The sequence below is a fragment of the Saimiri boliviensis genome, chromosome 6, assembly GCF_048565385.1.
Source record: "Saimiri boliviensis isolate mSaiBol1 chromosome 6, mSaiBol1.pri, whole genome shotgun sequence".
In the NCBI taxonomy this organism is placed as follows: Eukaryota; Metazoa; Chordata; class Mammalia; order Primates; family Cebidae; genus Saimiri; species Saimiri boliviensis.
This window is the reverse complement of record NC_133454.1, coordinates 119,233,594-119,261,481: the sequence shown is the minus strand read 5'-3', so window position 1 is coordinate 119,261,481 and position 27,888 is coordinate 119,233,594. Positions and strand designations below refer to the sequence as shown.

General features: G+C 40.8%; 1 protein-coding gene and 1 pseudogene across 1 annotated transcript; both read right to left on the bottom strand.

Annotated features, from left to right (window-relative positions):
* Positions 1-286: 286 nt before the first annotated feature.
* OOSP1 (oocyte secreted protein 1) lies at positions 287-11,749 on the bottom strand. The gene is given in 7 exon segments (XM_074401934.1): positions 287-373; positions 2,652-2,680; positions 2,683-2,774; positions 3,056-3,190; positions 4,866-4,963; positions 9,012-9,193; positions 11,627-11,749. Coding segments are annotated over 7 exon segments (699 nt in total). The 5' UTR covers positions 11,703-11,749.
* Positions 11,750-13,796: 2,047 nt separating this feature from the next.
* Positions 13,797-16,736, bottom strand: LOC101052926 (eukaryotic translation initiation factor 3 subunit B pseudogene; annotated as a pseudogene).
* Between the last annotated feature and the right edge of the window lie 11,152 nt (positions 16,737-27,888).

Sequence of the window (27,888 nt, the reverse complement as noted above, 5' to 3'; positions counted from 1 at the left end):
TGACATTTTCAAAATAAGGTTTCTGAACCAACATCTTCCACATTTTTATCCAAGATAGTAGCATCTCCCAATTTACCATAGGTCATAAATCCTAAACTCTCCAAATTCTTCTAATGTACTTTATATCTAGCTGTCTGCAAATCCTTAGATCGATCACCTGATCTCTTCCTATGAGATCCATGCTAAAACTAACATGGTTCTTATTCTAAACCAGGATTCTCATTCTCAGTACTATTGACTTTGGGGCCAGATAACACTTTGTCATCATTGGGTGTCTTAGGCACTGTCAATGTTCAGCAGCATCCCTGGGCCTATACAGATGCCAGTAACACACTAACACCATCACTGTGATGAACAGAGCTGCTTTCAGATCCTGAAAAGCAGCCGATATTACCCTCTGATACACTGAGCCCTCAGAGGGTAAAATTGCCCCTGGACAAGAACCGCTGGACTTGTCATCATCACTACCTAATCCCTCTCCCTACTTCAGTCTTTGCTCCCTCTTGGTGCTCATTCTCCATCCAGCAGCCAGCGTGATCCTGACAATAAAAATCCAAGTCAGATCACATCACTCCTCTATTTGGAACTTTCCAGGGGGTTCCCATCCTATTTCAAACTAAAGCGTGTCCATCACCTTTGGGAGATTAGATGATGTCCTCCGCTCATTGTTTCAGGTGTTCGGGTTGTTTTAAGACTTCATCTGGTTGACTTCCCCTCTCCAATCTTGCTGGCCTTGTTCAGCAAACACGCAGTGACTTTATACCAGCTGTTTCCACAGTTTTGAAAGACCTTTCCGCCAGGATCTGCAGGGCTCATTCCCTCACCTCCTCCAGCTCTTTCCTCAATCATCACCTTCCCTGATACCATAGTTTGGACCACAACTCTCACCCCAATATTCCCTATCTTCTTTCTCTGCCTCTGTTTACTCTTTCTTAGAATACTATAAAGTACGTTTTCTGTGCATACTCTGCCTCCTCCTACTAAAATGTGAACTCCATGAGGGCATCTTTGTAGAATAAATGATTAGGCACTGTTACCAGGACATACCACAGCTAAGCCTTAGCTAAGGGCATGAATCAGCAACTGAGAAAAGTTAGTAATTGTACCCTTAAAAACCTATTTCTAAGGAGCATTGAAGCTTACAATTATATACAAGTCAGTCTTGTAATAATTAGAAACAGATATATAATAGTATAAACTTTATTCATAAATAAAACTTCATGAGGTTAAAAGCAGGGGCAGCTCCTATTTTAAAAAGGAAATAGTAGAAGGCAGCCTGCCATTTTATTTAAAATCTCAAGTTAGGTTTTTCAGATGGATAATGGTTGAGATCATTAAATCCCCTTCCTGCTTCTCAGATTTTCACAAAATAGCACAGTAAATCCTCAGTCCTAAGCAGTCATGGCAGAGATTTCAAAGTGCCTCTCAATACCAAAGTGGACAGCACTGTTTCTTCTCTTGCGATAAAGGCACTCATTTGATGAAGAAGGGCATATAGCAGTCAGATTCTTACTGAAATGGAAGACAGAAAGACAAAAGAAAGATTGGAAGTAACACATCCCAATGCAAACGTTACTTCGCTACTTCTAAGACTGTTATTCATAAGTAAAGCAATACATATGTATGGGAGTGAGGGGAAAGGTGTAAGTGGGAAGTGAGGGAGGAGAAGAAAGAGAAAGTAAATGTTCTGTCCTTGAGACTGTATCCTTAAGTGTATAACAATTCAAGTGACGTACGTACAAGTGAATAAGGATACTTTTGCCCTCTCGGTTTTGAAGTATATTCCAAACATTCTAGGTGTCCTGTTTACTCTCTATTAAACATAGCTTCATCCTTTTATTAATACCCAAATATTAATACATGTGGATTTTTCTTTTCTTTCTGAGACAGTCTCACTCTGCTGCCCAGGCTGGAGTGCAGTGGCACGATCTTGGCTCACTGCAACCTCCATCTCCCAGGTTCAGGTGATTCTCCTGCCTCAGTCTCCTGATTAGTAGAATTACAGGTGAGCACCACCACACTCAGCTAATTTTTGTATCTTTAGTAGAGACAGGGTTTCACCATGTTGGTCAGGCTGGTCTCGAACTCCTGACCTCGTGATCCACCACCCATCTCGACCTCCCAAAGTGTTGGAATTACAGGCGTGAGCCACTGCGCCCAGAAGGATTTTTCATAATATCCCTTCATATGGGACTCAAGAATGAAAAACTGTAGTACAATCATTTGGTACTTCCCAGAAAAAGTTGCAACACAGATTTTTTACACTTCTGAGCTCACTTTCACAGGGATCATCAACATATCTAAGCCACTTTGTAGGCTCTGTGTTAATAGTCATTTGTTATAATTTAGAACTTTATTGATATTGAAATTGGTAGGTATTTTCCTTTTAATTATAGTATTTCATGTAATACCCAAAATGAATAAATCTTATTCATATGGGGTTCCCAGTTAGTAACAGATTATCAAGACCACTGTGATCAATAAAATCTTCAACAAACAGGAAAGCATGAACTTGCGTTCTTGAACCGGGAATATTTTAGGCACAATGCATCTTAGTACAAATGTATGCCATTTCCTTCACAATTGTATTGACTGGTATATAGGACATACCTGGACAACAATCATAAGATGCCAGTTTTGAGAGTTCTTACCAAGATTGTGTTGTAGAAGTTATTGCGCCATCTTCATTCGCAATGTGTATCCTCACATCTATCTCCCATTCAGTAACATTTTCCCCATCTCTCATTTCAACTGCATTTAAAAGAGGATTCTGACTAAAGTAAGAGAGAAATATCACATAGTGGTTAAGATCTACTCAGATCTTAGCATTTACAAAGCTGAACTTGGGGCCAAATTCCTACTATTAGTAGATATATTGATTTCTGCTTTTTCTGCCTCCCACCCTACCCCCTACCCCACAACATCACAGGCAGGGTGGTGCTAAGAAGCGAAAACTTAAAAAACAGACTTCTGGGTTCAACTTATTGATTCTACAATCTACCAGCAAATGATATTGGCCACATAACTTAATTTCTCTGTGTCTCAATTTTCTCACCCTGAATTTGGCATAACAGTATCCACCACCACATCTAGGGGTCTGTAGTCCCGGATACGTGGGAGGTTGAGGAGAGAGACTTCCTTAAACCCAGAAGCTCGAGGTCCGCCTGAGCAAAGTAACGAGGTTCCACGACTTAAAAAAATAAAAATAAAAAAGAATAGTATCTACCTCATTGAGTCACCAGGAAGAACAAATGCATTCATACGAGCACAGTGTAGGCATACAGTAAGTGATTCACAAATGTCAGCCACTATTACAATTATTATCTGTGGGAAGAGCACTGTGTAATATGGCTCTTCTGTAATTACTCAGGGAAAAACATTTCAGTTCAGGATTTTAACCAGAAAAACCTAATTGAAAAATCACCCAAAGTCCTGCCAAGTATATCATCACACTTTTGCTAAGACCTGATCAAAGTGGCTGTTAATCTTTTCTAAATTTTTTTTTTTAGTTTTAGTTTTTGTGGGTACATAGTAGGTATATGTATTTATGGGGTACATGAGAAGTTTTGATACAGGCATGCAATATGAAATAAGCATTTAGACTTTCTAAAAAATGTCAATCAATAAAACAAAACAAAAAAAAAACAATCTTAACCCACAAATCCTGCTTTAAGACATCTCTCTCCCAACAGTGTCAGCCCTGCATAGTACCTGCTGATCTTGACACCTGATGAGTTCAGTATCGTTTTGACGTCAATTATACTTTCTCTCATTGCCTTCAGGAAACTTGCATATGGGCTCAAGTTTAAAACTTAAATAACTTGATTTGGTTGGCTAAAACCTATCAGGTTTTCAGTGACCCTGACACTTATATCAAAAACTAAGTCATCATTTCATTTTTCAATAATATTCCTAGTATTCCTACGTTCTAGGAGACAGTTGTAACGACTTTTGAAGACTACAAGGCCAAGTGATATGGTTTGGAATCTGTGTCCCCACCCACATCTCATGTTCATTGTAATCCCCAATATTGGAGGTGGAACCTGGTGGCAGGTGATTGGGACTTGGGAGTGGACCCTTCATGAATGGCTCAGCACAGCGATCCCCACACCTTTTGGCACTAGGGACCAGGTTTGCAGCAGACAATTTTTCCACAGATGGGGGGTGATGGTTTGGGGATGAAAACTGTTCCACCTCAGATCACCAGGCATTCGATTCTCAAAAGGAGTGTGCAACCTAGATCCCTCACATGCGCAGTTCACGAAAGGGTTCATGCTCCTATGAGAATCTAATGCCACCACTAATCTGACAGGAGGTACAGCTCAGGTGGTAATGCTGGCTTGCCACTCACCTCCTACTGTGCAGCCAGGTTCCTAAAAGACCAGGGACCACTACAGGTCCATGGCCCAGGGTTTGGGGACCTCTAGTTTAGCACCATCCCTTTGGTGCTGGTCTCATGATAGAGTTCTTGGGAGATGTGGTTTTCTAAAAGTGTGTATCACATCCCCCCTCCACTTCCTTCTGCTCTGGCCATGTGAGGATGCCTGCTCCAGCTCTGTCTTCTGTTGCCTTCTGCCATGAGTAAAAACTCCCTGAGGCCTCCCCAGCCTTGCTTCCTGTACAGCCTGCAGAACGATGAGCTAAACTTCTTTTCCTGCAAATTACCCAGTCTCGGGTATTTCTTTATAGCAATGCAACAGAAGACTAAGACAACAGCGATCAAGAGATTCGTGTTCGCATTAGGGTTTGGTGTCTCCCCCATTCCCATCGCTGGTTGTACCATTTAGCTTTTCAGGTTGGGGATTTTTATCTGGACAGTAAATGAAGACAGGGGCTAGGACAGGGGTCTGGCACTCCATACTTACTTGTGGATGACACACGACAGAGGCATTTCAGATCGGACAGTAGAATCTCTTGAGATATACTTGATTTTAGTTCTAAGCAGAATAAACTCCTGGAGAGGCTACAAGACCAAGAGAGGTTTTAAACCCATGTTTGTCTCAAGTATCTCAGGAAACTTAGAGGCACTTAAATAGGAATTTATAGATATATCAAGCTTCCTAAAAATGGTCACACTCTCACTAAACTATAAACAGCATCTGTTCATGGGAAACAGGACCATTTTCCAAAGGGACAGCTGTGTTAAAATCTGGCATAGTGCTTGTACATAAAAGGCAAGCAATACTTGTTAGTTGAAAGAGAAAGGAGCTTTGTGATTCAAATTTGAGAAAGCATTTGGCACCCCTTTTTGAGACACACGGTTGTAGTGATGCATTGCTTATTCAAAGAAAGCATGGGCTTTGAAATCATAGAATCATATTTGAAATCTTGGAGCTGCCTCTACTCATCATGAATTCTTGGAAACTGTGTTTAAACAATTAAGTCTGTTTTCTTATTTCTAATAATAAAAAAAAGCAATAATTGTGGTGGCAAAGAATAATAGTGATTAAGTTCTCAGCATGTAGTAAATACCTAACAGGAAGAATAGCTGTTTTCAGTGGGGAATGGAGTTAACACAATTAATAGTAAAATATTTTTCTAAGAACATTTTGTATATGCTTCTCAATATAAAGCCCAGTACTTGACAGCATAGGAGGATAAGAATCAGAGATACCCATATTCATTACATAATTTTAAATGTTTTTATTTCCTCAGATATATCCTGCTGTCTTTGGATAATTTGAAAATATACGCATAGATAATTAACATACTACCACCACTCAAATTCTTCAGTTAACATGTGAATATTCCACCCCCCTCCCCAGTTTATATCAAGGTTGACAGTGCCCACCTAATAAATGCCGTGGTGTATTAGACCTGGAATGTGCTTCCCAGATACCCTGAGGGCTTGCTGCCTCAGCTGCTGGGCATGCTGTTACCAGATAGCCTTCAGCCTTCAGCTGTCAGCTCTCAGCCCCTCCAGGAATTGTGGAGCTGCTGAGGGCTGTCTTACCCATGGCCACATATCTCTCCCAGGGTGGCCACTTCAGATCACCTTCCCAGCAGGAATGTGAAGCCCTGTGCAGGGTCAGCCAAAGCTGTCTTTGAGCCTCCATCACAGCTCAGCTTTGCCCTTTGCCCAATCTTCTTTCTCCAAAAGCACTTCTTAATAAATATTCTGCACACTCAACTCTACTTCAAATTTTGCTTTTGCTTTCTGTGTTACCCAATCTGTGGCATTTATCTAAACCTGATCAAGTTCTATTACTTCTCTTAGCATTTTATTTGGGATTATGAAAAAAAATAAGTAATAACATCTCAAGATTTTACTAATTTTAAAAACTTTTTAAATCAAGTCAAACGAAGTAAGAGAGGACACGAACAGATGGAGAAATATTCCATGTTTATGGTTAGGAAGAATCAACATCATGAAAACGGCCATACTGCCCAAAGTAATTTATAGATTCAATGCTATTCCCATCAAGTTACCAATGACCTTCTTCACAGAACTGGAAACAAACACCTTCAACTTCATATAGAACCAAAAGAGAGCGCGCATAGCCAGGTCAATTCTAAGCAAAAAGAACAAAACAGGAGGCATCACACTACCGGACTTCAAACTATACTACAAGGCTACAGTAATCAAAACAGCATGGTACTGGTACCAAAACAGAGATATAGACCAATGGAACAGAACAGAGGCCTCAGAGGAAATACAACATATCTACAACCATCCGATCTTCGACAAACCTGACAAAAACAAGCAATGGGGAAAGGATTCCCTGTTTAATGAATGGTGTTGGGAAAACTGGCTAGCCATGTGCAGAAAGCAGAAACAGGACCCCTTCCTGACACCTTATACCAAAATTAATTCCAGATGGATTAAAGACTTAAACATCAGACCTAACACCATAAAAAACCCTAGAAGAAAACCTAGGCAAAACCATTCAGGACATAGGTGTAGGCAAGGACTTCATGACCAAAATGACAAAAGCAATGGCAACAAAAGCCAAAATAGACAAATGGGACCTAATCAAACTCCACAGCTTCTGCACGGCAAAAGAAACAGTCAGTAGAATAAATCAGCAACCAACAGAACGGGAAAAATTTTTTACAGTCTATCCATCTGACAAGGGGCTGATATCCAGAATTTACAAAGAACTAAAACAGATCTATAAGAAAAAAACAAACAAGCCCATTCAAAAGTGGGCGAAGGATATGAACAGACACTTTACAAAAGAAGACATACATGAGGCCAACAAACATATGAAAAAATGCTCATCATCACTGGTCATTAGAGAAATGCAAATCAAAACCACATTGAGATACCATCTCACACCAGTTAGAATGGCGATCATTAAAAAATCTGGAGACAACAGATGCTGGAGAGGATGTGGACAAATAGGAACACTTTTATACTGTTGGTGGGAGTGTAAATTAATTCAACCATTGTGGAAGACAGTGTGGCAATTCCTCAATGACCTAAAAATAGAAATCCCATTTGACCCAGCAATCCTATTACTGGGTATATATCCAAAGGATTATAAATCATTCTACTATAAGGACACATGCACATGAATGTTCATAGCAGCACTGTTTACAACAGCAAAGACCTGGAACCAACCCAAATGCCCATCAATGATAGATTGGACAGGGAAAATGTGGCACATATACACCATGGAATATTACGCAGCCACCAAAAACGATGAGTTCGTGTCCTTTGTAGGGCATGGATGAACCTGGAAACCATCATTTTCAGCAAACTGACACAAGAGCAGAAAATCAAACACTGCATGTTCTCACTCATAGGCGGGTGTTGAACAATGAGAACACATGGACATGGGGAGGGGAGCACTACACACTGGAGTCCATTGGGGGGGAAATAGGGAAGAGACGGGGGGGTGGGGAGGTGGGAAGAGATAGCATGGGGAGAAATGACAGATATAGGTGAGGGGAAGGAAGGCAGCAAACCACACTGCCATGTGTGTACTCATGCAACAATCTTGCATGTTCTTCACATGTACCCCAAAACCTAAAATGCAATTTAAAAAAAAATCCAGCTATACTTTCATCAGTGATATGCACAATGACTTAGTATACCCAAAATATCTAGTGAGGAAGGGTTAGGGCTGGGAGATTAATGAATATTTACTTTGAAAAGGCTTCTAATGCTTGATTAGTGTTACTCCCTCCATCTGGTTGCAACTGACCAAACTTCATGAATTATAACAAATAATTAGTAGAAAAACTGCTGAAAAACCTTGTGATACATGGAAAATACTTCCCTCCTTCAAAACTTTCAACTCTCCAGCCTGCTTTATCACTAAATGAATAATTAGTGTTTGCAATTACCACCCAACAAGAAAAAAAAGTATTTAGCATCTCTCTCTCTCTCTCTCTCTCTCATATATATATATATATATATATATATATATATATGTATGTGTATATATATATATATGTATGTGTATATATATATATATGTATGTGTATATATATATATGTATGTGTATATATATATATATGTATGTGTATATATATATATATGTATGTGTATATATATATATATTTGTGTATATATATGTGTATATATATATGTATGTGTATATATATATATATATATATATATATATATATTATTGGAGACAGATTCTTGCATTGTCACCTGGGTTAGAGTGCAAAAATGAGATCTCAGCTTACTGCAACCTTCGTTTCCTGGGTTCAAGAGATTCTCCTGCCTCAGCCTCCCGAGTAGCTGGGATTACAGGCACACGCCACCATGCTTGGCTAATTTTTTGTATTTTTAGTAGAGACGGCGTTTCACTATGTTGGCCAGGCTGGTCTTGAACTCCTGACCTCATGATCCACCCACCTTAGCCTCCCAAAGTGCTGGGATTACAGGCGTGAGCCACTGCACCCAGCCAACATCTCCTTTTTTAACTGCTTCTGTCCTAAATGTGATAATTAAAGAGTCTAGCCATATTACAAATAGACAATGACTTCTAGTTTGGAGGTATGTTGAAGGAACCATAAGACACTTGGGTTTTAAGTAAGATAGTCATTTCTCTTACCTGAGATATAATACCACAGTCATGAGGATGGTAGAAAAATTCATAGTAGACACCTGGCAAAGACTCAGTTACAGGGCAGCCATCTCCTAGAAACACTTCGTCGGAATTCATATACACATTGTGAAATATCGTGGGTTTAATCCTGGCACAGAACCAAAACTGGGTGCAGTGTACTCGAATAGCTGAAAAGCAGAAAAGAGAAACTGTCTGTTAGTATGCAGGTACATGGATCACCTCCAAAAATTTTAGCATACCCAGTTAATACAAATGAAGAGATCATCCATTATTAAATCAAAATGTCTTCAGAGGTGAACAAGTTTGCAAAATCTGGTCTCTGTGTTATTACTTCAACCCCTAAAATACATGCATATATACTCATCCTTCAAATACACTCTTTAATGAATCTATATGCAGGGGGAAGAAATTAATACAAAATAAGATTTTGTTTAACTCTCCAAAGTCACTTATCCTAGAACTAAAAATCACAAGACAATATCTATAATATTTATACTAAGTATAGAGGATTTTCTGTCTCCCTTGTTCAACCAAAGCTCTTTGAAGCAAGCCCTTCCATTTTTATAGAAGCAAGAAAGTTTCCATTTTCATATCCACAACTTCAGGATATCAAAAGACTTGTTCAGAAAACTCCAGCTAGCAATCAGGCTTTTATAGAAATTGAGTGAAAACAGTGCTATCCTTTCTTTTCTGTCTTGAAATATCTGGATATTAGGCATTTTAAATTTGGAATTGGAAATAATTTTCTGATATAATCTGCTACTTGAGTTAGGTCCCAAGGAAGTGAATTAGAAGAAACTAGAAATTATGAGACTGGGTAGCATAAGTTTTTTGTTGTTGTTGTTGTTGTTGTTTTTTAAGTTTGGCTATTCTTCTAGACTTCACTAAAGGGAAATTTTATCAGTTGCACTTAAGACACTAGAAGGAGCCTGAATCAGGAGACACTGAAAACTCAGTAGAGAAACTGAAACTTTCTTCCCTCAGGCAGGAAGCGGTGGCTCATGCCTGTAATCCTAAAGCTTTGGGAAGCCAAGATGGGAGGATTCCTTGAGGTCAAGAGTGGTAGACTGGCCTGGGCAACATAGCAAGTCTCTAGGCCACCACATCCAGCTAATTTTTATATTTTTATTAAAGATGAGGTTTCACCACATTGGCCAGGCTGGTCTCAAACTCCTGGCCTCAAGTGATCTGCCTGCCATGGCAGATCACTTTTTTTAAAATTAGCGGTTCATGGCTGCAGTGAGCTATGATGGCACCACTGCACTCCCACCTGAGAGAGAAAAAAGAAGCAAGTAAGAGAAAGAAAAAAAAAGAAAAGGGAAGAAGAAAGAGAAGAGAAGGGGAAATAAGAGAAAAAAAGAGAGAAAGACAAGAGAAAAGAAATAGAAGATGAAGGGAAAGAAAGAGGAAGAGAAAGGAATAGAAAGAAAGAGGAAGGGAAAGAGGGAACAGGAAGAGAAAGGGAACAGGAAGGAAAGGGAACAGGAAGAGAAAAAGGAAAAGAGGAAGAGAAAGAAGAATAGGAAAAAAGAAAAGAAAGAGAGACAGAGAAAGAAAGAGAAAAAAGAAAGGAAAGAAAGGAAAGGAAGAAAGATTCAGCATGGTTGCTTATGCCTGTTATACCAGAAATTTGGGAGGCCGTGGTGGGCAGATCACTTGAGGATGGGAGTTTGAGACCAGCCTGGCCAATATGGTGAAACCTCATCTCTACTAAAAATACAAAAATTAGCTGGACATGGTGGTGCACATCTGTAGTGCCGGCTACTTGGGAGGCTGAAGCACAAGAATCAGTTGAACCCGGCAGGCAGAGGCTGCAGTGAGCCCAGATCGCACCACTGCACTCCAGCCTGGGTGACAGCAAGACTCTTGTCTCAAAGAAAAAGAAAAGGAAGGGAAGAAGGAAGGGAAAGAAAAGAACAAGGGAGGGAGGAGGGAATGGAGGATAAAGAGAAAGAAAGGAAGAGAGAAAAAAGAGGAGAGAAAGAAAGGAAGCGAGGGAGAAAAGGAGAAAGAGAAAGAGAGAAAGAAACTGACAGGCCCAGTTTATACTCAGGGCTACCAATCATTCTGACAAGAGGTTAACAGGAGGCTAACAGCAGGAAAAGTACTGGAAAAACCTGAACCAATGGTCACCTCACTTAGGAGGCACTGAGTGCTACCTCTCAAATGAAAAGGATCGCTGGAGGATAAAGTAAAGGAAGTCTCAGCCTTTATAAGGTTTTCTTCCTGTATGTGACAAACCACAGAGTGCTGAGTTCCTCCCACCACCTATTCTGCTTTCCAGGCCACTTCACACTCTTTATATTAAACCCAGTTCAAGTATTTGAGCCCCAAGAATTAATATGGTCAGAATAAGATCAAAAGGAAGGGGGAGTTGGAGAAAGACTGTCTCAGGTTAAAGCGCATTCTCTGCCTTGGTGCTGATATGCAAGAGAAAAACATGGTATCTCAAGATCGCACATCTAAAAGAGACTGCACCCCTCCATATGTGCTTGACTATTATTAAGATTCAACCAGACCAAAACTTTATGTAAAGAATCCAAAGCCACATCTTTCAGCCCTCTTTAACAAACTTCTATTCCCCAAGTCATAAGTTATACCTGAGAAGTCCCCAGCACAGGTCCATATCAAGGAATGGAGAAAAAAGAGCCCTTTTAACCTCAGAATGGTCTTCATTTGCCCAGATTGAAAACCAAATCTCTCAGGAAACAGGAAGTTGGGGAGAATAGACAGCCTTATATGCAAAATACCGGAAGCCATCCACAGGTGTGGGTCATTAACTACAACTTTGGCCAGCACACACGCCCCATGAATCTAATTTTGTTTCATTTTCTAAAACGCTACACTTTTTACTCAAATGTCACAAAACAAGAGCAAAGATAAAGCAAAATGTGCTGAGTATAACAGAAGGCTTCACCTGCTTTAGAGTCCAAAGCATCAGATATATTTTTATGCACTAAGGTTTACTTTATTAAAACTTCCTATCATCCTATAACATCTGCCTCCACATCTGAACACTAAAGAAATAACTGTATGATAATTTGATTTTTCCATGCATCTCAGAAGGCAAAGCCCTGAGAATATGGGAATTGAAAGATTTCACCTACTTTCACCTGTTTTCACCAACCAATCTCTAAACAGTGGCTCTTCAACTTAATAGGCATCAGAATCACCGGTAGAGCTTGTTGAAGCACAGCTGAGTATCACTTAGTTTTCTGATTCACTAAGACTGGACTGACAGCTGAGAATTAGTGGCTCTCACAAGTTCCCAGGTGATGCTCATACTGACCACCCAGGGACCACACTTTGAGAATCCCTGGTCTACAGGGTTTTGCCTTCAGGGTTCATGCTGTACTGATGCCCATTAGCAGCGGTGCTTGCTTCTCAAACTTTAAGGAGCATACACATCACCTGACACTCTTGTTACAATGCAGATTCTAATTCAGAATGTCTGGGATGAGGGCTAAGATTCTACATTTTTAACAGTAATGTTGCGCTGCAGACTACATTGCGAGTAGCAATGCCTGAAAACAGTCACATTTAGATCCTTTTCTTCAAAGCAGAAGATACCAACTTAAAAATGAGAAATTCAACATTCCATTACCAAAAGAAGCCTAACTGAAAGTTTGGTTCAAATACATTCTGACTTTTTTTTTCTTTTCCCTCGAATCGCCAGTTACTAGAGTTTAGCAACTGTGTCCTCTTGTTATCACAGCCATGTACTCATAACTATAGGAAGACCACCGCTTGGCTCTAAGCCACCGTTGTCTGTAAAAAGGGTCATTGCCCTGCTAACAACGTGTACATGTGCTCGCGCTGGCGCCCAGAGAGAGAGAGAGAGCCAGAGCTGTCCATCTTTGCAGGTGGATGGAGGGAACCAGGGCACAGCTCGGCTTGCTGGTGCCCGGAGGGAGAAAGAGTTAAGCTGTTGACCCTGAAGGCAAGGGAGAGCGGGCCGTGCAGCTTTGTGTGGGAGCCTCTGGACTAAGGAGCCGAGACAGTAGGGGGGACAGTGTGAGAGCGCTGTTGATGAAAGCTGCTGCTGAATGAAATCATCTCTCGCCTGCCTGCGGCCCCCCTGAGTGCTCTGCACATCCACCCACTCCCTTCAGACCCCAACATGACGTTTAGCGTAGTCGTGAACCTGGGAAGCCTCCTGCAGAAGAGCAACAAGGACCGTTTCTGCTAGCTGCGGTGGCGGCCCCGGCCTCCAACACTCCTGAGCCAGGAGCAGATCAAGCAGATTAAAAAGGATCTGAAGAAATTCTCTAAGATCTTTGAACAGAAGGAACGTTTGAGCCGGCCCTAAACCTCAAAGGAATCGGTGGAGAGACGGCGCGCCACGATGGAACACTTCCGGAAGTACCCGGAAGACAGCCCAGGAGCGCTGCAGGGAGCGGAAAAACCAGCGCCTGGAGCTGCGAGGAGGGGGACGTTGGCGGGCTGGACAGCCACGCGGACGACTGGGACGAGGAGACCATCGAGTTCTCTGTCACTGAAGAAATCATCCCCCTCCGGAATCAGGAGTGACTGGGGAGCGCTGCGTGCAGCGGGTGTGGTGTGGAGTCGAGGCCGCCCTGCAGGGAAGCCCGCGCGACTCCCGCCACCTCCCCGTGCTCTTGCTCTGGACTGTGACCTCGACTGGGGTTCTGCCATTGCGACACATTTTTGTGCCTTTCAGCCCCTGGTGTCTGCAGGTGGGGTGGGGTGGGGAGTTGTTAAGGCACCACTAACACCTCTTTTTTTAAAAAAAAAAAAGTTTTTTTTTTTTTTTTTTTTTTTTTTGAGACGGAGTTTCGCTCTTGTTACCCAGGCTGGAGTGCAATGTCGCGATCTCGGCTCACCACAACCTCTGCCTCCTGGGTTCAGGCAATTCTCCTGCCTCGGCCTCCTGAGTAGCTAGGATTACAGGCACGTGCCACCATGCCCAGCTACTTTTTTTTTTTTTTTTTTTTTTGTATTTTTTTTTTTTTTTTTTAGTAGAGACGGGGTTTTACCATGTTGACCAGGATGGTCTCGATCTCTTGACCTCGTGATCCACCCACCTGGGCCTCCCAAAGTGCTGGGATTACAGGCTTGAGCCACCGCGCCCGGCCAACACTTCTTTCTTGTTTGGAGTTTTCTGTCGGAACCACCAGCATTGGCTTCATAGACTCTTAGCAGCGGCGCCTGCAGGATCCCACTCGACGTCAGAGGCCATGTAGTGCTCTGCGATGACCATGCAGTCCGAAGTTCATACTCCTCAGGCCCGCCAACACCACGAACTATCCTTGGGGGCTCCAGAAGATGGTGTTTGCTTCCTGTTGGTCGAACATCTTGATGAGTTCAGTCTTCCCGTTGTTTTTGACATGGGTAAAAAAATGCAGACATCCACAGAGCCTCTCTGTGCAGCACAGCAAACTTACTACCATTTGGTTCCCAGGCAAAGGCTATGATGGTTTCTTTCATTTCGACCACATCCACAGGTACCTGTTTTTCCCTCATTTGGAAAATTTCAAAATTTGTGGCAACACCCTGGGTACCTTTCGGAGTCCTGTCTACTTTCACACACAAGTAATCTCCGTTCTTCTGCCAGTGCAGCGTGCAATCCACCACACTGAACGGTTTCCTCAGATCTCTTGCCTGGTAGGGAGCTGCGTCAGGTTTACCCTGGCTGGAATATCTTTGTCTGAAGGCACCCAGAAGGTGATTATGTTACCACCAGGAGACCAAGAAAAGTCTTTTATCCCAGAGATCTTCAAACTCTTCTTATTCAAAAGACCCATAGGAGGAGTTTCATAGATACTAAGCGTACCCAGGGTCATTCTGACAGAATTTACCATCATGGCTCCATTTAAAAATACGCTAATGACTGAGCTCTCACAGTGAAAATCTCTCTTCTTGTGCCCTGTAAGGATGTCCCAGATGTTTGTGGTCTGAGGGTCATCCTGCATGTCCATCAGGGGGCTAAAGGTCACCAGGTACCTTTCACAAGGTGAGAAGTAATGAGCTGAACCCCTTGGTGGCTGAATCTCTGAATTTGCTTGAATTTCTCTCCCCACCCTCCCATTTCATAGCACAATGCCTCTTTGATGAAAGGTAGCCAGGTAGGTGTCCTTAGGAGACCAACGCACATAGGTTTTGTGTTGTTGATCTCTCTGTGTTGTTTCTTACAACTGTGTATGAATCTACAATTACCGCTAAATGATTTTTCATGTAACAAAAAAGACATAAAACCAACCAATGACTACTTTAATAAATTAACTTGGATAAGATCATTTTCAATGATGTGAAAATCAAACGCATAAAGAAAAATCCAGGGATGGGTCTGCCTTTATGAAAGGGATCTGTGCTACAAAAAAACTAGCTGAGCAAAAACAATAGGCAAAAAATTTCAAATTTAAATAAATAGGTATCCTTTGCACCCTTCTGGGGAAAAATGTTTAAGAAGTTTGTTAACATTCAGTCATGATGGTTTTCTTAGAAATAGTATCATTTACTTCCTATGATGAAGTAAATTGATATATTTCCAGGGAATAATTTAGCAATAAATACTGTTTTTAGTATGTTTATTCTTTATCACAATTCCTAATTTAATATTTTATCCCATAGAAATATTGATATGATTGCAAGTTTATCTTAAAACATACCAATTTCTCTTTGCAATTATTAGCAAAATAGAATCAATCCAACAATCCATCATTTGATATGAGTTAAATCAATTGTGGTATATCAATACAATGCACTAATATTCAGCAATTAAAAATAACAAAAGAAACCTGTGTACCTACTATATATATATATAACATACATGCCTATCACACATACCTATAGTATACATATATACACAGTACACATACACAAACATATATATATATATTATATATATATATAGACACACACAGTTTCCTATAGTATATATATAAATTCCTTGGCAAGAGCTATGGCATTAATTTTATATATATAACATTGAATATTAATATATTAAATGTTACCATACAATATATAATTTTGTATAAATATCTACATAATTTATATATTAATTTTATATATATGCATACATACACTATGAAAAACTTTAGAAAAATTGATCACAATGGCTATCACCAAGGAATGCATTTGATACTTTAGTTTTTTATGTTTAACATTTTTGTCTTGTTTGCGTTTTATATTATTTCACGAATTTTCTTAAAGCCACCTGTCTTCATTAGTACTTCCCCTGCCCCCAGCTTCTGAGAGAAATATGCTTAATAGATTTGCTTCACCTGATATACCTTTTAAGTCATTTTCTAAAATTAAGGACATTTTCAGATCTACTTATCTGATGTGTTTTCAACTATTTCTGAAATGGAAAAAGATAGCAACATAGTGTATAGAGTTATAGCTGGAAGCAGCATGCTAAAATATAGCTTTATTCTAATTATTCATATTCATAGGCATCTTCCTTTCCTTTCTACAACAGCATACTTTTCACTTACATTTTAAATAACATTTTAAATTGCCCAAATAAGTCATTAACTCTCTTAATAGACTCTGGGAAATTTTCCCATATCCATTCTTTGATTATATTGTGGTACAGTTGGTAGTGGAAGCCACCCTAGTTGGCCCACCATCATCCCAGCTGCAGCAGGGAGGCACCACCGGGGCTGCATGCTCCGCACAGCAGGCGGGAAACCTGTCCTCCTTGGCGAGACTGCAGGTGCCCAAACTGCGGCTGCCAAACTCAGGCATGCCTGCACTCTTGGGAACCTGGGATGGGCTCCACCCCACCCCACTCTTGCAGGCTCAAAAGTGCCTGCCTCCACTGTCTGGCTTCTCCTTGCTCTTGGGACCTGCTTCAATCTTGGAGCAAAGTCAAGCCAAGCCCAGGCACCATGAACAGCAGGAGGCAGCCAAAGTTCTAAGTGGGAGGGGATGGGTTTCCAGTAAGGTCCCTCTTTCAGGCCAGGGAGGGCCTGAAGGCTGGGGACCAGGCTGCCAGTCCCACCGACCGAAGTGGGAACTGGTGCCTTTTCCAGGCCCAACCACGGCTACCCATAGGCCAATTGGCTTGCACTTCCTCCCCTCTGAGGCCCATAAAAGCCCTGGGTTCAACCAGAGCTGAGCAGACACAGGATGACCAGCTGCAGAGAAGAGCTACCCTCTCTGCTGAGAGCTTCAGAGACCTGCAAAGACAACCAAACAACCTACCTGCAGAGAGAAGCCACCCTCTCTAGGACCTCCTCTCTGCTAACAGACATCCAGAGGACCAGCTGCAGAGAGGAGCTACCCTCTCTGCTGAAAGCTGAACACTCCACAGACAACCTGCCTGCCTACTGCCAGTCTCCACTGAGCTGTTCTAACCCTAAATAAAGCTCTTCTTGGTCTTCTTTACCCTTCACTGTGTGTGTACCCCATTCTTCCTGGATATAGGACAAAAACTCAGGCAAAGGCATCACTAGCCACAAAAATTTTCAGAAAGAAAATTGACACCCCAAAAATCCCAAAATGCAGTGACAGCATATACTTGATCTTGTACAAATCTCAGTATAGAAAAAGGAACACTACTGGAGAAATTAATAAATATTTTCATAGGAATCAACTTAAAGGAGACTTAAGCTTTTTGAGAATCTTCAGATTAAACAGACTCTCCAGGAGATACACATTGTTCACCCAGGAGCATCCATCAGCACCTGACACACCACAGTGTCTCTGGGATATGTAAAAACCTTTTTAGAAAAGAAAAAAATCTAAGAGTTAGACTTGAGAAGGACATTCAGAAATCACTTAAGTGAATGGGACTCTTCGAGGACGATTTTTGCAAACTGTAGAAGTAGTCAAGGTTGGGCTTCATGGCCTGTTGGCTTCTCCTTCCCAGGTTGATAATATTAGGTAAATTCTGCAGCCACTGGTGCAGCTTCTACTAGCATTCCAAGTGAGTTATTAGTCTTATATGCACACACCCATACATGTGTGTGGGGGTGCTGGGGGTGTGTATGTAAGACATATATCTATGTCTATATATATGTCTATATATATATATATATATATATATATATATATATATATATATATGTAGAGAGAGAGAGAGAGAAGAGAGAGACTGAAAAATGGCTGTAGCTGTGGATAGTGAAGTATATCATCAGGTCAAAGTTTTGTGGCATTTCTAAATCAGCTTTATAGTATCAAAAATTGGCCAGGAAATGACATCTATTTATGCATTTCAAAAGTACTTAAATGACAGTTCTAAGGGCACTACGTAATGCTTTGTTGTGTTCCCTGTATAACACTGTGGTTTCTTATACCATCAGTATGTGAAAGATTTTCTCTCATCTCTGAATTAGGTTAATTGAATACATCTGAGTGTGGCACTGGCTCTAAAAACACTTTAGGCTTCTCAGCACCTTCCAAATTCTGTTGCTTCAGGAGGTCTTAGCCCATGATCCAGCATAATGAAGACACTGGCGGTATTAGGAAGACTGTTATTTATACTTGTTTCCTTGACTTGGATGTGTTCTGGGCAGGGTATAAGAGTGGATCTTGATTTATGGTGACTTGAAGGGATAGTTTCTCACTGACCATGAGTCATGGGGCTTGGAGTTGCCAGAATCCGATGGCTTCATCCTAAAGATTTGTAATTCAATAATTCTTCTTAGTCCCATGCTTTTTTCCCCTTGGCTCCAGCTAATACCACTGGGTGAAGGAGAGTAGTACACTTAAGTTGCTTTTATTTTCTCTGAGGTTTCTCAGAAATAGTCTTTCTTCTTCTCCTTTTTCCTACTTATCAGCTACTAGAATTTCCTACCAAGTCATCCTTGGACTATCTGCTGTTCTCCATGACACTCTCTTGCCATTGCTGGCACCTCAATCACACATTCTTAACTGGCCTCCCTTATCTCATTGCCTCTCTTCCCCTCCAGAACATCACTGCATATTTTTTTTTAAGATACAACTCCAATCAAACCCTATCTTGACACCAATTTCTATCACTGCTTAAGGATGATGCATCAGATGAGCTAGTCATTTTCAGAAAGCTAGGACTAATTATTCCATAGGCTATCTTCCACTTGAGAAAATAACTTACTTTTAAATGAAATGGCCATGTACCTTTATATAATCCCTTTTTAGTAGGCACTCTTTTCATTTTTAGCTCATATGAGACAATATTTATGAATAAAGTTTATTTTATCTCATTAGATGTCTATCATTATTGTCTATAATTTAGTAAAAGTTGGATTAAGTGTCAAAGGCTGAGATCTGGGCCTTCTAGTGCTAGGAACCAGGAAGATGAAGAGGAACAAGCAAAGGCTAAGAAGTCAGTGAGGTTATACTGGAAGAAATGAGGAAAGTGTGGCAGCATGGAAGTCAAGATAGAATACTAGTAGTGAAAATAGACAAGTGCTACTAATGGATAAAGCAAGAAGAGGACTGCAAAACAACCACTGGACTTAGCAAATGTGGAGGGTAATTGGTGAAGCAATGTGAAGAGCAATTGGTGATTTTTCTTAATTTATTTTGCTTTAGGTCAGGCATCCCCAAACTTTTTATACAGGAGGCCAGTTCACTGTCCCTCAGACCGTTGGAGGGCCGCCACATACTGTGCTCCTCTTACTGACCACCAATGAAAGAGGTGCCCCTTCCTGAAGTGCGGCGGGGGGCCGGATAAATGGCCTCAGGGGGCTGCATGCGGCCCACGGGCTGTAGTTTGGGGACGCCTGCTTTAGGTGTATACTATATCTGGCATTTCTCCCCATGTTATCCCTCCCCACGCTCCCCTCCCCACCCCCCACTGTCTCTCCCCTACCCTCTCAACTACCCCCAGTGTGTGATGCTTCTCTCCCCGAGTCCACGTGTTCTTGTTGTAACACCCACCTATGAGTGAAAACATAGTGTTGGGCTTTCTGTTCTTGTGTCAGTTTGCTTATAATGATGGTTTCCAGATTCATCCAAGTCCCTACAAAGGACATAAACTCATCGTTTTTTATGTCTGCATAGTATTCCATGGTGTATATGTACCACATTTTCTTTGTCCAGTCTATCAGTGATGGGCATTTGGGTTGGTTCCAGGTCTTTGCTATTGTACACAGGGCTGCAGTGAACATATGCTATCTCCATCAAGCTACCAATGGCCTTCTTCACAGAACTGGATAAAAACACTTTAAACTTCGTATGAAATCACAAAAGACCCTGCATAGCCAAGACAATCCTAAGCAATTGGTGATTTTAATAAAAAGCAGTTTGGGTACAGGGTCGGGGTGAAAGCCCAATTGAAATGAGTTTAAGAGAGAAGGGGAAGAAAGGAATTGGAAAGAGTATTGGCAACATTCAGGGTAGTGTAGCCATAACAGGAGGAAAAGAAATATTGTGACAGCTATGGAGACAAGTAGGCACAAGAGACAAAATCACAAAGGGGAAAGAATAAAATGAGTTTGGTAAAATAGTGGTATACCTTAACTCTGCAGCTTGGTGATAAGTGGGGATATGGGAACTCAATACATAAATGGAGGCTGTTATAAGTTTGAAAATGTCCATAATAAAAACAAAAATGTGAGCGTTCCCCATATCAAAGTAGCTACAGGGTGACATACATCATGTGAAAGAGCAAAGACTCTATAGGTCAGGCCAAAGTTTCCAACTTAGAACTGGCACAAGCGCTGGGCGCGGTGGCTCAAGCCTGTAATCCCAGCACTTTGGGAGGCCGAGGCGGGTGGATCACGAGGTCGAGAGATCGAGACCATCCTGGTCAACATGGTGAAACCCCGTCTCTACTAAAAATACAAAAAATTAGCTGGGCATGGTGGCGCGTGCCTGTAATCCCAGCTACTCAGGAGGCTGAGGCAGGAGAATTGCCTGAACCCAGGAGGCGGAGGTTGCAGTGAGCCGAGATTGCGCCATTGCACTCCAGCCTGGGTAACAAGAGCGAAACTCCGTCTCAAAAAAAAAAAAAAAAACAAGAACTGGCACATACCTCTCGCATTTGCAAGGCAGAACCCCTTTGGGTGTATTTAAGAAGACTTGGAATCATAGGCAACCAAACTCTAACTCTCTCTCTCTCTAACCCCTTTCTCCTTGTGTTAAGAAACCTAAGTAAGAGCTCACTCTCTCTCTACCCATTCTCCCTCCTCTTCCTCTGCCTCTCCAGACAAATCTGCCTGGTGCTGAGAACTTTTAGGTTGGGATGAAATAAAAATTTGCATGCTCGGAAAAAAACTTTTATCACTTTAGTTACTGTCCCTGATTCTAATAGTGATGCTTTGCTAGTATTTCTCCTGTAGTCAGTTCCCAGTGCTGAGGCAAGAACTAAACCTTTCTGGAGCCATAGCCCTAAAACTCACAAGTTCTCACCTGAAACCTGCAGTCCTTCTTAAAAGTGGCCTTGTACAACTGAAAATTGGAAATAATACCACCTTCAGTACATACTGCAGCTCTGTGCCAAAGGTGGTATTTCTACTGGAGAAGATACCCCAGCCTCAAGGACATGGTATGCAGCTTTTGCTCTGGATCTCATCAATCAAAAACTGTTTGCATTTACTTGGAACAAACAACACTATACATGTATAGTGTTATCTCAAGGCTATGTTAACACTCCTACCCTCTCTCATAATATATTCCAAAGAGACCTGGGCCATGTGAACATCTCAAGGAATATGACAGTGGCACACTCTACTAACAATATTGTACTAACTGAGCTGGATAAGCAAGAAGTAGCCAGTACATTGGAAGAATTGGTAAGATACCTGAGTTCCAAAGAGAGGAGATAAACCCTATAAAGTTTCAGAGCCCCAACTGTAATTGAAATTTTGTGCCCAGTGGTCTGGGACATGCTGGGACATTTCCTTCAAAGAACAAATAATTGTGTCTTACATCTCCCACCATGAAGATAAAAGCATAATCCTTGTTAATATCCATCAGGGAGCACCCACCATGGAAGAATTTCTAAACAAATAGCTGGACAAAACAACTTGGCCAGTTGACGTTGACCAGTTCCTGTCATTACCCACTCCACTGTTAGCACAAAAGAACCTGAACAGAATGGCTATGATGGCAAGGATGGGGACTATATCTGGCTCAATAGCATGGGTTCTGACTTAACACTTAACTAATCGAGCCACTGCCGCTGCCAAATGTCCAACCTGACAATAACTCTAAGTCCCTGAGACCATATATCACTGGAAGAGACCAACCAGCAACTTGGTGACAATTTGACCACATCATATGCTTACCAGGTATAGCTTTGCCTTCAGGGCCTTAGTCAACACCACTACCCAAGGGCTTATTTAATTCACCACTAGCATGGATCCCAGATAACATCATGTCAGACCAGTGGACTCATTTATAACAAGAACTGAAGGGCATGATCAAGAATTCCACTGGTCATATCATAAACCATACCATCCAGAAGCTGCCCACCTGATAGAGAAATGCAAAGCCTATGCAAAGTGCAACTGAAGTGCCAGTACAAAGACAATTTTCCTGCTCACTCTGCTGCAAACAAGAAATATAAAAAAGATTCCAGGTCTTTTTTAAAAAAGACACCGATATGGCTTGGATTTGTAACCCCTTCCAAACTCATGTCAAATTGTAATCTCCAATGCTGGAGGAGGGGCCTGGTGGGAGGTGTTTGGATCATAGTAATGAATTTCCCCCTTGTTGCTCTCATGATAGCAAATGAGTTCTCACAAGATCTGGTTGTTTAAAAGTATGTAGCACCTTCCCCTTCATCTTTCTCTCTCCTGCTCCCACCATTTAAGACATGCTGGCTTCCACTTCGCCTTCTGCCATGATTCTAAGTTTCCTGGGGTCTCTCAGCCATGTTTCCGATACTGCCTGTAGAACCGCTTTTCTTTATAAGTAATCCAGCTTCAGATATTTATTTACAGTGTGAGAACAAACTAATACAGACACATTACAAATAGGAGAATAACAGGAATGAAGGCTGATGTATCAGAAGGAAATAGGGAGAAGAGTAGACAAAACTTCATGTTCAAAATGCTGACTTAAAAATAACAATCTAGTATTCAATATCCAGTGAAAATTACCACAATTTCTAGTGAATATAATGAAAAAGAACAATCATATGACCACCTCAGTAGATGTCTTTTTTCCTGAAGGCATCAAAAGATACCCTGTAATTACTGGAGAAAGTGTTTCTAGCTATCAGTGTCCTGTTTTCCATACTCAGGGCCTAGCAATCCTTTATTCCTTCATGAAGCTATTACCTTTTAGATAAGCGTTTTCTTCAAGACAGCACAGACTTGTTAAGAAACTGCAGTTTCCCAGAGCACATATTTCTATGGAACTAACTTTTAAATATGTGATATTTGTTACTGACACTTTACTATCTTAAAAGCATTTCTGTGCATAAAAAGTTTAATTTTATTTTTTTCTTCTAATCAGTATTATTTTGATTAAATATATGTGAAACTTTTAAAGTATCTCAACCTTATAAACCCTACTTTTTCAAGTATTAAAATCATTACTTTTTTTTTTTTTTGAGACAGAGTTTTGCTCGTTACCCAGGCTGGAGTGCAATGGCGCAATCTCAGCTCACCGCAACCTCCGCCTCCCGGGTTCAGGCAATTCTCCTGCCTCAGCCTCCTGAGTAGCTGGGATTACAGGCACACACCACCATGCCCAGCTAATTTTTTGTATCTTTAGTAGAGATGGGGTTTCACCATGTTGACCGGGATGGTCTCGATCTCTTGATCTCGTGAACCACCCGCCTCAGCCTCCCAAAGTGCTGGGATTGTAGGCTTGAGCCACCGCGCCAGGCCTAAAATCATTACTTTTTAACTTTTTCTTTGATTAACGTACAATTAATCCAAGTTTACAAATGATATCTTCCCTACTCATTTGATCATACTTAATGTCAATATCCTTGGATATTTTAAGTACAGTTATATATTCAATATATCTGATTTTCTCAAACTTTTCAAATTTCTAGCACCGCATACTTGCTAATTAGAATAAATTCTCCCAATGGCTAAAATCATATTCATAAATACAAACTGGAACTTAGAAACTTAGTAGCTCAAATCCCCTTAAGCATCTTCAGTCACAGCACCCATAAAGCAGCATAATGATTGGAAAATGTTTAACTACATGCCTATAAATACAATATGTACACTTTATATCTATTTTTTCTGCATGTTCCTGGGGTTACAAGTTTACTCAACCAAATAAGGAAAGCAAAATCATCACCTAAGTTCCAGCTGAGGTTACATTGTCAGAAATCAGGACTGGCAGTCAAAGAATGCAGCAGAGGGCACCAGGGGAAGGAAGTCCATGAGAGATGCAAAAGAGAGAGAAGCAATCCTTTTACTGCATATAGAGATTACTAAACAAGACTTGGTAAGAGATGCACTGCAGGAATCTAGGCATCACTTTAACTGTAAAACTGATTTTATGATCACAAGAGCATCTATGTGGAAATGAAAAAAATACCTTTTCAACATCCTCACCATCTAAAAGGTAAAGTACAGTATCTACAACCACTGCATGAGCATTCAGACAGCACATAGGCCTGAGATTCTATCCATAGCAAAATCAGCATTTCTGATGCCCGAATTGACTCTTGTTCCATTATGACCAGGGGCATATAAAATGCAATTAATATAGAACTAAAAATTAAAATTACAAATAAGCATTATATGGGTTTTAGGTTAGTTGAGATGCTAGTGACCTGGAACTGACCCAGAGGACAAAACATAATTATAGGGCTGGATTTAGCAGTAGCAGCCTTTTCCATTTATTCATCCCTGATACTCATATGGAGCTGTCAGACCATCACCCATCTCCAACACCCACGTGCTACTTTAAGATAATGGATTGTGGAAGAGACCTTGTCCTCTGATAAACTGCTATAGTTAATGGAGAGTCCAGACCTCAAAAGTAGCTTTGCCATCATACCATATCATTATAAATTCCTACTAAATAGAAATAGTTGGTTTAAACAGGACAGTCTTAGGCTTTGCCTAAAAGTTTAGTTTCTGAAACACAAGGAAGTTAATACAGGTCTTTCTCAACCTAGCTTTTCCTAGCGGCTGTTAGCCGGAAAAATATAGGCTGGACAAACATTTTAACTCTTTCTCTCTCTTTCCTTTATCTACCTCACGTGTCTACTCAGTCTTGCCTAAAGATAATAAATAACTGCTCATCTTAGATCTGATTCATGATGGTTCAAAATAAACTTGCTAGTTTTAAGAGATACAGAGAATTGGATAGTGGCATTGCCAATCTTACCTCGTTATTGTTCTTCTAATGTTTAAACATGAAGCTATATTAGAGCAGAAAGAACTCAAAGCTTGAGTGTCATTTCTGGCTTTCTGAGTTCCCATTTTCTAAAAAAACAGGCCTCTACAAGTTTTAAAGGATAATGTGTAGTGGTATTGTATAAAGAGCTCTTACCTTCTATGCTGTTACTGGACTATCTAAACAGGATGTCATGAGCTACCTTCCCTGCAGATGGCACTGTTTAATGGGTTTAGAGGAAAAAAGCCACAGGGACCTTTGGAGGGGGAAAAAGAGTCTGGAGTGAACATTTATTCACTCATTTAACAAATATTTGAGCATCTGCTCCCATTTTTCATTGAATCTAAGCTTTAGCTATACCATTTTTTAAATAATGGTAAGATTAAAGAAACTGCCAATGAATCAGGCAAACACTTTACTACTTAGTTTTTGAATCATTTTATAAAAATTTAGAGAGCTCTTAGGGTCATTTTTAATCATACTATGCTTGTGCTGCATACAAAAGCAAGTATAAACAAAATTAATTGGTTAAAGTAATCCTAAAATATTTCCACAGTGAGTCTCACTCTTGTAAATCACTTCTCAGACCATAGTCATCAATGTTACTGTTTCCCCACAGAGATATCTCTCTTTGAGCCATCACCACCACTGATGATGCAACATCTCTCAGAAGAATGCTGGCCCGGCACGGTGGCTCACGCCTGTAATCCCAGCACTTTGAAAGGCTGAGATGGGAGGATCACGATGTCAAGAGATTCAGACCATCCTGGCCAACATGATGAAACCCTGTCTCTACTGAAAATATAAAAATTAGCTGGGTGTGGTGGCGTTCACCTATAGTCCCAGCAACTCAGGATGCTGAGGCAGAAGCATCACTTGAACCCAGGAAGTGGAGGTTGCAGTGAGCCGAGATTGCACCACTGTACTCTAGCCTGTCAACTGAGTGAGACTCCATCTCAAAAAAAAAAAGAAAGAAAAGAGAAAGAAAGAAAGAATGAAAAAAAGAAAGAAAGAAAGAAAGAAAGAAAAAGAGGAAGAAAGAAAGAAAAAAAGAATGCTTCACTCTTATCTCCAGGTTGTATGCCAACTGGTGGCACTTATTTCTCAAATTTTCAAGCCAGCACTCCTGACCTTACAAAAAGTTACCAGCAGAAAACTTCAGACCAGGTTCTCCATGTGCACATGATGACAGCTATAGCATTCCTGTCCATTGGCCAATCCTTATATATACCTGATTATAGGGCCAGGCACGGTGGCCCATGCTTGTAATCCCAGCACTTCGGGAGGCCAAGGCGGGTGGATCACGAGGTCAAGAGATCGAGACCATCCTGGTCAACATGACTAAACCCCGTCTCTACTAAAAATACAAAAAATTAGCTGGGCATGGTGGTGTGTGCCTGTAATTCCAGCTACTCAGGAGGCTGAGGCAGGAGAAATACCTGAACCCAAGAGGTGGAGGTTGCGGTGAGCTGAGATCGCACCGTTGCACTCCAGCCTGGGTAACAGGAGCAAAACTCCATCTCAAAAAACAAACAAACAAACAAAAATAAATAAATAAATAAATAAAAACAAGATACACAGACAACAAATAGCATGATACATGCAAGGGTACTTCACATTTATACTAACATTGAATATAAATGGCCTAAATGCTCCACATAGAAGAAACGGAACTGCAGAATGGATAAGAATTCACCAAGCAACTATCTACTACCTTCAGGAGACTCACATAACACATAAGGACTCGCAAAAACTTAAAGTAAAGGGATAGAAAAAGGCATTTCATGCAAATGAACACCAAAGGTGAGCAGAAGTAGCTATTCTTATATCAGACAGATTAATAAAAAAGAGAAGAGAGAAGAATCAAATAGATGCAATAAAAAACTATAAAGGGGATATCACCACCGATTCCACGATTCCACAGAAATAAAAACTACCATTAGAGATTACTATGAACAACTCTATGCAAATAAACTAGTAAACCTGGAAGAAATGGATAAATTCCTTGACTCTGGCACCCTCCCAAGCCTAAACCAGGAAGAAGTCAAAACCCTGAATAGACCACTAACAAGGCCGAAGTTGAGGCAGCAATTAATAGCCTACCAACCAAAAAAAACCCAGGTCCAGATGGGTTCACAGCTGAATTCTACCAGACATATAAAGAGGAGCTGGTACCACTCCTCCTGAAACTATTCCAAACAATCTGAAAAGAAGGAATCCTTCCCAAATCATTTTTTGACGAACATCATCCTGATAACAAAACCCAGCAGAGACTCAACAAGAAAATTAAACTTCAGGCCAATATCCATGATAAACATAGATGCAAAAATCTTCAATAAAATACTGCAAACCTATAGCAACAGCATATCAAAAAGCTTATCCATCACAATCAAGTAGGGTTCATCCTGGGGATGCAAGGCTGGTTCCACATACACAAGTCTATAAACGTAATTCACCATATAAACAGAACCAAAGACAAAAACCACATGATTATCTCAATAGATGCAGAGAAGGCCTTCAACAAAATTCAACAGCCATTTATGCTAAAAACTCTCAATAAACTAGGTAGAAACAGAACGTATCTCAAAATAATAAAGACTATTTACTACAAACCCACAGCCAATATCATACTGAATGGGCGAAAACTGGAAGC